Genomic DNA, 12,966 nt, shown 5'->3' with positions numbered 1-12,966 from the left:
GCAGTGCGGGAGCCCAGGTGGAGGGTCGTGGGGGATGCCCGAAGTCCTCTCACCCAAATCAAGTGTGGAATGAAGAGTTCACCATCATAACCTCCAGTTACCCTTTCCCCCTTCATCACGGTCCTTTCAGTCCTCAACCGAATGCAGTCGGCTGTGCCCCCCACACCCCTTCCAAACCCACCAGGGATCTTGGCTTCTCAGTCCTAATGGGGGCTTCTGCTGCTTCGGACACAGCTCTCTACCTGCTCCTTCTTCCAATTCTCTGTCTCTGACTCTCTCCTTCTGTGACACCGACCCCCACTGGTTATCTAGATCCTTCCTCACAGACAGGATTCCTTATGAGCTGTGTGACCTTTAGGCACGTGAGTAAACCTTCCTGAGCCTCAGTTTTCTCACCAGGAAAATGGACATAATCATCCCACCTGCAGGAGTGCCGTGAGGTAAAGGATCTAAAACAGTGCGTGCCCAATGCATGCCAGAGCGACTGCTGCATCCTCATCTTTGTCCCCCTCACGAGTCCCGGGAAGCTGGTCCCCGTGCGCTCGGCAGCACATGACGTTCACACAGGACTCCAAACGCATTTAGGAATACAGAGGTAACAACTAATACAGCCTACAGGTCCAGTCCTCAAAGTAGCCGTCATCACAAGATCAGCCCCAGAGCAAACCGTCCAGCCCGCGCCTCCTGGTTACAAGAACCTGAGTTTAAACAGAACACAAATGCCGGAGGAAGAGGGGATGCCTTGCTTTGGTTTGTGTTACCATTTAGCTGGGGCGGGGACTGTGTTGTTTAAGTGTGTGATTAGAAACAGTTGGCGGTATAGTGGGCCCGAGAGCCCCGCGCCTCCCCATCACTGAGGATTCACCTGTGGGCTATGAGGGCGTCCACGGGAAGACCTCCCTGCTTCACGGAAACTTGATTTCCTGCTAGCTCTCCAACGACTGTGCCCGTCAGAGGTGTCAGTGTGCCGACAGGGTACAGGAGGGGTGGAGGAGCGGGGATGGTGGCCAATGGTGGCCAGTGGCGCCCAGCTGGGCCCCTGCCCCTACCTGCTGGGCCTGCTGCAGCAGCTCCATGCGCTCCCGCAGGATCTGGCTGTCAAACTCCCGGCTCTGCCGCAGGATCTGCCTGCGCAGCTTCTCCACGGCGGCCTGCAGGTCCTCCCGCTGGCCCTCGCTCAGCGCCTCGCTGGCCCGCCGCCCCGGCTCCTGCTGCAGTGCATCGTACAGCGTGGCCTCCAGCTCCTGGATTTTCTGAGCGGCCCAAATCACACAGACAGTGGGAGGTCACAGGTGGGTGGACGGGAACCCCTAGGACACTGCAGCCGAGCGAGGCCCAGCTGGGGGATCTTGGGCAGGGAGGGGAGGCATGCAGGGGCCGAGCAGAGCGGCCAGCGGTCTCAGGGGTGGCCATGGGGGCGAGGGAGCCCCTTTCAGCCCTGTGCACTCGGTTTTGAGAACACTTCTTAACTCTGTTCAATCAAGACACCGTGCTCTGTACAGGAGGGGACTAGGGCAATAAGAACCGCCCCTTAAGATGTGTGATTCAAAGAGAGGTTTGACTCAACTGGCCTTTATTTTTGTCTTTGGCTTCCAATTTACTGCCCCCAGCTTGGGAACAAATCTCGCCTTTTATCTCGAGTAGCGTGGAAAATGTGTCCCAAATGGCACGCACTTGGCATTCAGCTGCCTAGTTAGAAAAGCAATTTCAACCCCAAGCAAATGGGGACAGTGTCCTCATTGCTCTCTCCTCCCCCTGAAAAGCAAGACACCCCTGGTTAGCAGAGCACATGGGAGACTAGTAGCCAGGGGAGGAGATCCTTGTGAAAGCTCAGAGTTTTCATCATGAGAGGAAGTTATTTCTTTTCAGCCTCACGGCGAGACACTTAAATACATTTACCTCATGGGAATATCTAGGGACAGAAGAGAGAAGTATCTCCTTCTCTGCCATCCTAAATCCCCGCCCACGTCCCTTGCTAGGAACAGCTCTTTCTCTTCCAAAGACGCTATAGACCAATCACCCATTTTAATGGTAATTGCTATGAAGACACAGGAGGAGGTTTGAAGCAGTGGGTCCACACGGGTGGCCCTCTGTGCCTGTGGCCACCTGCTCCTGCAGCCTCCCCGGCTTCAGCATGGCTGTGCTAACCTCCCCCGCAAGGGAATTCCAGGCCCATCAGACCGATCTTAGCCAGCAGGCATCAAATTCCCCTGTCCTGACCCTAGTCGTCGCCCCTGGGAAACTAGAAGGTGGGAATCTGTCTGCTGACACAGCCAAGGGATCCACGTGGAGTCGGAGCTTGCCTGTGCCTGCTGGCCGCCCCCTCCTCCTGCAGCAGCTGGGCTCCTAGGAGACCTGCATATGGCCAGCTTCCAGCCAGGACCCCACCATCCAATTCTGGAAGCTCCACTGTGGCCTTGCACCATCTCACTCAGCTCAACGACAAAGGAACACAGGTGTGACTTTGGCACCTGCTGTCCTCCCTTCTGCCCGCGGCCACGGCACTGCCACCCTCTGGGGACTTTTCTTCCCTGACCGTTCAGATCAGCTGAGCGCTGATCACAGCTCCAATCTCGTCATGTGCCCGAAAGCCCACTTGAGGCTTTGGAATATTCTTTGGGTAAGAATGTCATTTCTACCCGGTGGCAGGATCAGCACGCCCAGGGGCCTCCTCTGTGGAACCTGGACTCAGAGTCCCCAAGGGCCTTTCTGCACATGGCACTTAGAGAGCCAAAGGCAGACACCAAGTTTTCCAAAGTGCGTTGGGAAACACCAGTCTTGCAAGATGTCCCTTGAAAGAGGGCCCCAAGAACCACTGAACTTGGACATGGCTTGCTCTGTTCCTCTTGAAGTCTCAGCCCATCCTTTAGGACCCAAGAAGTCCTCAGAGTTTTCCAAACTTACTCTCCGGCAGCCTCTCCCTCCTTTTGGGGCCATGCGTTTCTACGTTATCTCCTGAAATCATATTCCTCAGAACTTTCTGGGGAAGGCCAGGGAAGGACAGAGGTGGTGTATAGTGCAGCAGCAAAGGGCGCTTGCAAAAGGACGGAGAATGGACAGAATCAAGGAAAACCCAAAAAAGTGAAAGAGGGAAGAAAAGGATGAGTATGTTTTCATTTCTAAATTGCCCTTAACAGCACGTGCCCAGAAGTAAGAACCGAATGGGAAAATGCCACTTCTTGGTGAGGCTCAAACCGTCCTGACCTTCTCCATCTGCTGCCCCCCTCCATCTGCTGCCCCCTGCCCTGGGGATTCAAGCCTCAGAGCCTGGATACAAAGGCTCGAGGGTCGCAGCGAGGTGGACCAGCCTTCACGTCCAGAATCTCCCACCTGTGCTAAGCCCAGCGTCCTACTCTCTGTCTTCATGGAGACGGGGACTTTTAGTCATTGATTCTGCATTGCTTAGGTACAAACCCACTTTGTAAAATGATGTTAGCTACAAATGACCTGAGCAAAGCCTTGCTCCAGACTCTATATACTCACTGCTTCTTCCTGCAAGAGCGATGTTGAACTCCAAGTGCGCTCTGCTGTGGGGACATCCTGGAAATGCCCCCTCAAAGCCATATGAACCTGAGCATGGTCCCACCTCATGTTCATCACCAGTAAGTCCAGAACCAGTTCTGTGACCCAGGCGCAATGCTGCACAGGACCTCACAACAAGTAATTCTTGTTCTGATCATCACCCACCCTCCACTCATGGCTTTACCTTTGTTCCTCTGTGACTGTCTCTTTTTGCTATTTAGGGGAAAACTTGCTCTGGGCTTTAAGCATAAATAAATATTAATAAGAAATATTAATAAGCAGAAAGTTTCTTTTCCTTCATCTCCAATGATTACTAGAACTGAATAAGTATGCCCAAAGAAACCACCAAGCTAACTAAATGTTTTTGAAAAATCATGACTGATTTGGAAAAAGTGACAATTTATCTGTATGGTCATTCGGGTTGAAACCAGTCGAAATGTGGAGATGGCATCGGTATCGCGCCACGCGGCATTTCAAGGACCCCAAATGTGCCGTCAGCCCCAAAAGGAAGAGCAGCCTGTAATGTTGAGTCTAAAGAATCAGAACATGCAACCCACTTCCAGTCCTACCAGGTAAGCCTGGTCGAGGGCTTGCTTCCGGTAGTCTAGCTCCTCCTCCAGGTAGCCCTTCTGCCTGCTGAATAGGTCCTGAAAAAGAGCAGGTGCCCAAGGTCAAGGTCAGTGTGAGAACCCATCACCGGGCAGCTCTTCAGAGCCAACCTTCTCACATTTGATGGACAGTGACGGTCCCACCGAGTTGGGGACCTGCCAGGTGCTTGGGTGAGAAGGGATGTCAGGTCTGCCCTGCTTGCTCCTGCGTGAATCCCCAGCAGGAGCCTCGCTGGCCCAGGAGCCTTGATCAAGCCTGTCCGAACTCCTCCCAGCTTCCTTCCTCTCAGGTGTCTGACCTGGTTCCCACGCCCCGGGCTACAGGAATCTTTCTCGATTCCTCCTGTCACATCCCGGTGGACCCTGGATGCGGCTGGTTCTCAGATGTGGCTCTTCCTCCCCACACCAGTGGCATCACCCACCTCCTGATTACTCTCACTGCTGCACGCATCCTCCCCACTCTCTGGTCGCTCAGTCCCTGAAAGCGTGATCTTTCCGAAACCCAAATCTCTTTTTTATTACTGATCGGAGGGTTTCAGGTTTAGAGCTCAGCAGTTGCAGCCACTTGATTTTATAGAGGAGGAAACAGAGGGCCAGAGAGGACCAGTGCCTTGCCCTAGATGCCACAGTTCACTGGTGACAGAGGTGAGACTAGACACCCAGGCCTGGTGATTCAGCCCAGGGCTCTTCCCACCCAACACGCTGCTTCCAGGCCTTAGGCTCTTCCTTGGTCCTTCCCCTCTCATTTCTACTTAGAAAACTCGATTTGGTCTTTGAAGGCTCAAGAACCCTCTCTTCTGGGAAGACTTCTCTGACATCCCCAGGCTGGGGAAGATGGATCCCGCTGTACACTCACGGCACCTGGTGAAGAGCTGGCATCACTGTTTATCAGGTACCGCGTGTGCCAAGCACACCGTGAAAACGGGCCATGTGTCCAGTATCTCTCATCCCTATGGCCCAGCGAGGCGGAGATAGGAAACCCCATTAGCAATGAGGAAGCAAAGTCCAGTGTGTCTCTCCCAAACTCATGGCCAAGAAGGGGCAAGTGAAGCCTGGAGCTCCACCTTGGTGTGCCTGAGCCCCTGGTCCATGTGCCCCCCTACCACCAAAGTGCCTCCCCTAATGTTCCCACACGACGCTGCCGCTGCCAGCTCCCGCGCATACACCCCCAAGGGCTTGCAGGCTAGACAAGGCAGGGACCCCGCTATTCATTACTGAACCCCTAATCCTGACATAGTGTCCAGGATAGCAGAGGCTCCAAAAATATGTATCAAGTGAATAACTGAGTGAACGGATGATACTTACACAGAACAGCCACGAGAGCAAAAGCAAAATTTAGCAATGCATTGCAAATCAATACGAAACACACGCCAAGCCTTCCTGGGAAGCGAATTCTCTGAGCTGTCAACCCTCCTTCCTCCTAGGGGGTTGCATCTCTTACCTTCTCTTTCTCCAAGTCTAGCATCTTCTGGGTCAGGGCCGCCTCCGTTCCCTCTATTTGCTTCAGCCACTGGAAAACAGCAGGGACAGAGCGCGCAGCTAGTGAGAACAAGAGCTCCCTGGGGGCCGTCCTCCAAGAGGAGGCTCCTGGCCCGGAGAGGGTCCCCATCATGTCCCAAGGTGGTCCTCGAAATGGAATTTCCAAGTCCATCCCGATGTTTCAGCTTCGACAGATGTTAGCACAGGGATCGTGGGTACACACACGTGCGTACGTGCATGCAGGTAGGTGTGGGGTGTGAGCCCAGGCAAGCCTGTAAGTGGGGGAGGTTGTGGGTGTGCGTGGTGGATACATGTGGAAGGCTGCGAGTGTGTGCCCTGCGATCCCCGCAGCCAGGCGGGCGAGCCTCCCTGGGTTCTACCCTGCCGAGCGCTGTGCTGGCGGCTTCACGCCTGGGACCTCGTCCGGCCCCCTCATGACCACCCCATGGAGAAGGCAGCATCTCCCCATTTAGCAGGTGAAGACATGGCAGCTGAGTTAAGTCACTTGTCCAAGGTCACACAGGTGAGAAGTGGGGATTTCGAACCCAGCCTGCGGGACTGCACCCCTGCAGCCACTGGGGCATGTCTGAGCAGCTGGGGGCACCACGGGGTGCAGGCGTGAAAGGGGGTCTGGCCGTGCAGGGTGTGAGGGCCTGAGAGCACGGGCGGGGGCACCTGCCATGGGCTGGTGATGGGGGTCCGTCTGCCTGTTCTCAGGTCTGGGAGGGGGTGAGCAGGAGGCGAGCCGCTGTTCCTCAGGTGTAGGCACATGGGTGTCTCTTTCGAGGAGCCCACCTGAGACACGGTGGGAGGTCCACACACCTGGCTAATGCCCTGTGGGGACGTTTTAGGTTTTAGGGGTGTCAGTTTGACAACATGTATAAATGTGTATATTCAACCTCCTCGCTGCTAAAGCCATCGGACGACCTCCCTGCCGTGGGCCTGCCTGCTGCCCAGCTGTGGACGCACCCCTTCCCGACGGCCCAGACGCTTCCTCCTCCTCCTCTGGCTGCGGCTGCCCGTCCTGGACTCTTGGCGCCCTTTTCAAAGGCCCCACCCTTGCCCATCCCCTCTCCTCAGCACTCCCCTGGGGGTTCCACCCTCCCCTATGCTCTCTCCCTCTCTGAAACGTCCCCCTCCAGCCCAGATCTGCCCCCCACACCCCGATGCCTCAAGCTCCCTGAGAAAGGGCTTCCCTCGAACGGGAAGAGCCCCAGCTCACCTTGACTGAGGAACTGGGAGCAGCCACGGCTCCTCCCCCTTCACTTCCCAAACGTTGGTTCTACCCCCTCCCGTTTCAAAACCCCACCCACCACACTCCACAACCACCACCCAGCGCAGGCCCCCTCTCAGCCCTCAGGCTCACGTCGGACCCCAAATCCCCTTCTGCCTACCAGCCAGCGTGTTCTCTCCAAACACTTAGCATCTCTCATGGACCTTCCCTGCTCCCACTGAAAGCCTCCCCAAGGAGATCCCATCGCTCCTGACAATGGCTGGGGGACCAGCCATGCCTTCCCTCACCTCAGGGCCTTTGCACATGCTGCTCTCTCTGCCTGGAACATCACCACCTCTCCCATCCCCAGCTTCAGCCCCAGGCCTTTTTACCTACTCAGCCTCTGGACCTGAGTTAGCTGTCGCCTCCTCCAGGAAGCCTGCCCGGCTTCCTGAGTCTGTGGGGCCTGGTGCCCTCCATGGATCCCCTGTCACAGCACTCACCTGACAGATTGCTGTTTCCCTTTTCCCACGACATGGGATGTGTTCTGTTAAATTTCCTTACCCTGCACAGGGCCTGGCGTGAGGCAAGCACCTAATAGACGTTTGCTTAGGGAAGGAGGATGCAGGGGTCTGGAGGTCTGTGGGGTGTGTTCTGGCTCCATAGTGGGAACGAACAAGCCTAGATAAAGCTCCGCCCACAGAGCCTCCCCGCTAAAGTCCATGTTAGCATGGCCCCCAAGAGCGGCCCCAGAGCCAGCCGCAGAAGCAGGCACCCAATGCAGCATTGCTTTAGACGGTGCTGAGCCGGTGTGCAATGTCTTAGAAACAGGTAAGCATATTTTTGACAAGGAATGAAAAATATTTTGTTTTTTACTATCCTAATGCAAGCAGTCATAAAATGAATAAAATAAAATGGGAAAAAAATTCCAGTTTTGAATCACTACAAGCTGCTCTTAGGTTTTGTAGAACAAAATGTCCAGTTTTTTCTCATTGTTAAAAAACAAAGATTTGACAGGCATATTATGCACATAAAGAAAAAACTTGACAGGTCCTCTTCAGCCACTGGGAGAGTAAAGTGAGAACAGAAAATGCTGGCCCTGGGCCTCCTGGGCGTGTGAGGGCATGGATTTCTTATCGGAGTCCGGCCAGATGTCTATGGGGCCTCGCTCTGGGGTGAGAACCTGGGGAGTGGAGACAGGGTGCCTGCCTGCCCCCAAACCCTCAGGGAGAAGTGAGTCAGCCCACAGGGCACGGGAAGAGGACTCTCGTGGGAGGTGTGGCTGGTGCACCTCCGCCCCAACCGGCACTTTGCCCACAGGTGCAGGACCCTGATCTCAGAGCTGGGGAATGGGGAACCTCCCCCCTCTAACCCTCAACCCTCCCTTCAGAGAAGGGTCCTAAGGCCTTGACGCTGGGCCAACTATTAGAAAGCTTGCCTGTGGCCTAAGCTGCCTCTTCTCATCTGTTGTTACCAGTGAGAGCGTGGATTTTTGAAAACTTCCATCTTTCTGATTGATCTTGAACTCGAGGGAGCAGAGGCATGACTTGTGATCACTTGTAAGTCCCCCTGACGCCCCATGTTCTCTGCTCAGCATGTGTGCTGTGTGTTTGGGTTGAGGCAGCAAGGCGACGTCCCCAATCTTGGACTCCGCTAACCAGAGGCGGGTCTGGAGGGCGCTGAGATGGGCCGGCATGTGTTTCTCTGAACCTTCCAGACAGAGCAGGGCTTCCCCAGGTGGTGATGGGAGGAGGGCAAGCGCCCAGGGCAAGATGCCATTTGCAGCAAGAATGCCAAGGGACATGCGAACTAGTTTGAGTCACACTTCGTGACTCAAAGGAGTCTTGAAAGGAGCCTTGTGCTCCTAAGTAGAAAATGGAAGTGGACCTCAGTACCGCCAGTCAGATACCAGTACTGAATTTTTAAATGAGGTATAACTTGGTTGAGGGGGGTTGACTGAGGACGTCGCAGGGGCCTCTGAGCCCCACTGCGAGATTTTCTTCGCACCCATCAGCCCCGGGGTGACCAACTCGCCCCCGTTTGCCTGGAACTGTCCCCGTTTCGGCACTGAAAGTCCCATGCATCCTGGGGAAACCGGACAGTCGGACACCCTGGCTGTCCTGTAGGTGCTCCCAGGGGAGTCCCGTTGACCCACTTTTCTTCCGGGGGTGCACTCAGCACTGAGTTCTCTCCACGGGGGAGACACAGCACCTCCCGAACACTGGGCCTTCCATCACAGACATGCGGCAGAGCTAGTGTCCCTGAGGATATGAGGCAACACCAGTCTAAGTCCAGTCCCCACAGACTGTCCCAAATGGGGAACTGGGCCCCTCTCACCTGGTCCAGAGTCGGGCCTCTAAAGGCCAGCGCCGGGCACCGCTTCTCCTGCCACCACCCTTGTGGGATTTCGGGAGGAGCTGGCAGGCCAGGGCAGCAGAGCGTAGCGCCAGCCAGCCAGCTTGGCAGGGCTCTGTGGTCATTGGCAGACAGGCAGCAGCCGGCAGGGGCTGGTACAGGTGGGCACGGGGTGGGCGACAGGGTGAAAGCAGACAGCAGCCGCATGCCAGGCAGGCCCCGTGTCCTCTGTGTCCAGGGACCCGTGCTGCTAACCTTGCACAGTTGTGGAGAAGAAGAGGAGCCCTGAAAGCCTGAGCTGGGGCCAAGGCCGTGGGTCTGGAACCTGGTGTGGGGAGGAGAGTGTCGGGAAGGGCCCGGGGCGGGAGAACTCGGTAACTGGCAGAGGGCTGGGGATTCCCGACAGTCTGCCCCCCTCCAGGAGTCTCTGGGGGCAGGAGAGAGGGAGAGCCCCCTCCCCAGGACCACTGCCCCAGCCCCACCCCGAGTCCCTGGCAGTCGCTGCTCTTTGCTCACTGACCACAACCATCGCTCAAACACCTCTCAGTCCCCAGCCTTGCCCCAGGTGCTCGGCAGCGAGGCTCGGTCCCGTTTAGAAGTGCCGTGTCCTGGAGTCCTGACACTAGCTCTGCAAGGCTCGCGGCTCAGAGGGAGGAAGGCGCTGGCCTGCAGCAGCCCCTACAGTTGGCGGGTTGCGGGGGGCTAAGAGCAAGCCCAGGAGGGGCCTCTGGGGGATAAGGAAGGAGGCCTGGGTCTGACATCGCCACGTCCTCCGGGCGCGCTGGGCGCTGGGAGGCTTGTTCTCAGTGAACGTTGGCGTGAACGAGGAATAAACTGGAAGTGTCTGCTGGGCTCTCTGCGTGACCCCCTGGAGGCTACGCTGTCGCATTTGGCTCTCCTGGTGAGAGGGATGTTTACTAATGCACACTTACCATCACCTGTATCTGAGGGGCCACCAGCCAGCCAGGTATGAGTCATCCTCATCTCCCGACCCACCTGAGGACACAGACTCAGCCAGGTGACAGTAGCAGTGATGTGGGCATCGCCACTTAACCACCTGTGTGACCTCAGCAAGGGTCTGCCATAAGTCTGTTACCAACGTCTAGTGCCCTGTACTCGGGGAAGGATGGACAGGTGCTCAGGGAAGAAAACTATATTTTAAATGCCCTTCCAAAGATTCTGGAAGGAATCCTGATTAAGATCATGAAGACTTCATCAAGATATAAGTAGCACTTTAAAGTTTAACTCATGTGCTTTCAAAGAAAAAGATCTATAGACCAGACTACATTAACAAGTTGGATATGCCTAAAACACCCTAAATTAATGGAAAAGGCAAACCAGGATATATTTTTAATAAATACGGCAGTAAGTTATTATATTTAGTATGTAAAGCACATAGATAAGTCAGTAAGAAAAACCATAGTTATGACCAAATACGTATTAAGTAAGTGAATAGATGAATGCATGATTGAATTAATGTATGAATGAATAAGTAACAAAGAAGGGCAGTGGAATGTAATTACGATTCACAAGAAAGAAGAAAATGGATAATACACAAAAATCCATTATCACTAGCACTCAAATAAATGAAAATTAAAATAATGACATCATATAATTTCTGCCTATCCTATCAGCAGAGTTCTTAGTGGTGATATATGCCTTGTTGAACAAGAAACCGGCAGCGGTAACACTCAGGTAGAGGGGAATTGGTACCACTTTTCTGGAAAACGTTTGACAGCATGAAAGCTCTTAAAAACTCTCTTACCCATCAGCCCAGTGATTCCACTTCTAGACTCTATCCTGTAGAAGTGTTTTAATATGTAGATAGAAACTTATGGGTAAAGACGCTCATCGCTGCATGATGGTAAATAGAAAAAAGAGCAGAAACGCCCTCAATATCTTAACAGCGAAAGAATCAGCACCGAGCGTGTGGCTATAGGTGGAATGATGCAGGGCCGTTCATTCTCATGGTGGAAGCTTATGAAGCAGGATTAAAAACTCAAGTATGATCCTGACCAAGTTTTTTAAAAGGGCGTGGGAAAAAACTGGAAGGAAATAGCCCAACTGTCGCAGATGGTTTCCTTGAAGGGGGTTTTGATTTCCTTTCACGGTCTCTAAGTTTTCTACCGTAAGTATGAGTGACGTTAATCAGAAAACAAAAAGGCATGCACGTGCGCATGCAGACACAGACAGACCAGAACCATGCTTCCAGAACAAAGCGAGACGCCAATGTACAGTTTCTTGTATGGTGCCGGGAAGCTCAGACACGGTGTATGGACAGAAATGCCGCTGGGCTCTACCTTTTCACACAGGGCAAGCACAGTTCCAGCCTGGATTATTGCAACCTGTTCTTCATTTCTCAAATTCTAAAACACAAAAATGGGCAAGGGCATTTTACACTGATCTCACATCACGTGCAGACAGTCAGCCCTACACAACGCTGACAGCGGCCTCCCCAGGGTCAGCCCCACTCACTGACGGGACCAGATGTGACATATCTGAGGACTGGCCCTCGGGGTGGGAATGTCTCATGTAGTGGCACTGAGCCTTTTAGAAATAGGGCCTCGCTCAAGCTGATCTTTTGAGAAGGCAGAAGTCTCACTTTCTGATTTCAGAAACCTCGACTGATTCCACTTTCTTCCTGGACATTCATTTTTAGGCTTTCTCCCCCCTTATCACTCACGGGCTATCAGGACGATCTAACTTCAGAACCCCACTTCTGATGGATGTGGACCCAGCCACCCACGCAGGAATGTGGCCATACAAAAGCCTTACATTGTACTTAGTAGATCTCTTAAATTAGGAAGAAATTAAAACGAAACGAAACAAAAGCCACACAGAGTACACCCGAATCAAAACAAGAACACGAAACCGGAAACCGATCGCTCATAGTTACCCCATTATCGCCAAGGATATCTAATTTCTTCATAAGTTCAGAAATATTCACATCCTGGAAAAGATGTCCAACGTTCATTTTGTGTGAGCTACAAAGACCATGCACACCAATCTAGGGCCTCAGCCCTCAGTCCTCGATAAGACACCTCTCCCTTTCTCGTCTCTTAGAGCCTAAGGCCGGGCAGAGAGTTACTCTTAGCAGTTCCTTCAGGGAGGGAGGGAGGACTGGTAACTGCTGCGTATTGGCTGAGTTTTACGCCAGCACAAACACCGCTTTCTAGAAAGGCTCACGGAATCCTGTGGGTCAGAAGGACCCCTCTGTGCCCGCGGGCCTAGCGGGACTCCAGGGTCACGGCAAACACTGAGCTGCTAGAACGACCACAGCTACTGTCTCTAGAATACTCAGCACACTCTGGGCACTGCACTGAGCCCTTCATGTTCACTATCTAATTTAACTGTCACACCCACTTCACGGTGTGGGTGTTGCCACTCAGCTCTCCTAGATGAAGAGACTGAGGGTCAGAGAGGTTACAGGCCAGAGCTGGGAAGTAGCCAAGCTGTTACCTTCAAGGCTGCATCCCAAGGCTCTGCTCTTTTAACATGAGTACAGGTAGAGTAACCTTTGGTGACCCACTGGAATAATGAACTCTGACTTTCAAAATATAGTGGAGGCACGGGGGTATCTTGTTAAAATCATTTCTACCCCTGGCACCGGCACACGATCCCCTTTCCAGCTGAGCCTAGCGTTTGAGCAGGCTGTGGCCGTAGTAGAGCGGGGGCACCCCCCAGGCACGCTACCTTAACTCCTTCCTGGTGACAGAACAGCTGGAGGGCGCTGCTGTTGTTCTCGGGGAAGGTGCTGATTTGGAGGTTAAATGCTGGCGACCTCCGCTC

The 12,966-nt window shown here is 53.9% G+C and overlaps 1 protein-coding gene across 1 annotated transcript; it reads right to left on the bottom strand.

Moving 5' to 3' along the window:
• Positions 1-926: 926 nt before the first annotated feature.
• On the bottom strand, positions 927-12,966 carry LOC115857103 (janus kinase and microtubule-interacting protein 2-like). The gene is made up of 7 exons (XM_070045510.1): positions 12,871-12,966; positions 12,074-12,127; positions 11,478-11,543; positions 5,572-5,640; positions 4,092-4,169; positions 1,050-1,253; positions 927-941 (listed from the first exon to the last, which is right to left on the bottom strand). The coding sequence occupies exons 2-7, from the start codon at positions 12,104-12,106 to the stop codon at positions 927-929; spliced, it is 465 nt and encodes a 154-aa protein (XP_069901611.1). The 5' UTR covers positions 12,107-12,127; positions 12,871-12,966.

Source organism: Globicephala melas, chromosome 5 (assembly GCF_963455315.2).
Source record: "Globicephala melas chromosome 5, mGloMel1.2, whole genome shotgun sequence".
NCBI lineage: Eukaryota > Metazoa > Chordata > Mammalia > Artiodactyla > Delphinidae > Globicephala > Globicephala melas.
Note: the sequence above shows the minus strand (reverse complement) of the source record. Positions and strands in the feature narration are given on the sequence as shown.

What these genes read in the sequence shown, in the direction of transcription:
- LOC115857103 (XM_070045510.1), bottom strand. Translation starts at nt 12,106, where the DNA reads ATGAAGAAATTAGATATCCTTGGCGATAATGGG. An exon ending in TGCTTGCCCTGTGTGAAAAG is followed by an intron (nt 5,641 to 11,477) that starts GTAGAGCCCAGC and finishes GCTGTTTTCCAG; the next exon opens with TGGCTGAAGCAAATAGAGGG. An exon ending in CCCTCGACCAGGCTTACCTG is followed by an intron (nt 1,254 to 4,091) that starts GTAGGACTGGAA and finishes TGGGCCGCTCAG; the next exon opens with AAAATCCAGGAGCTGGAGGC.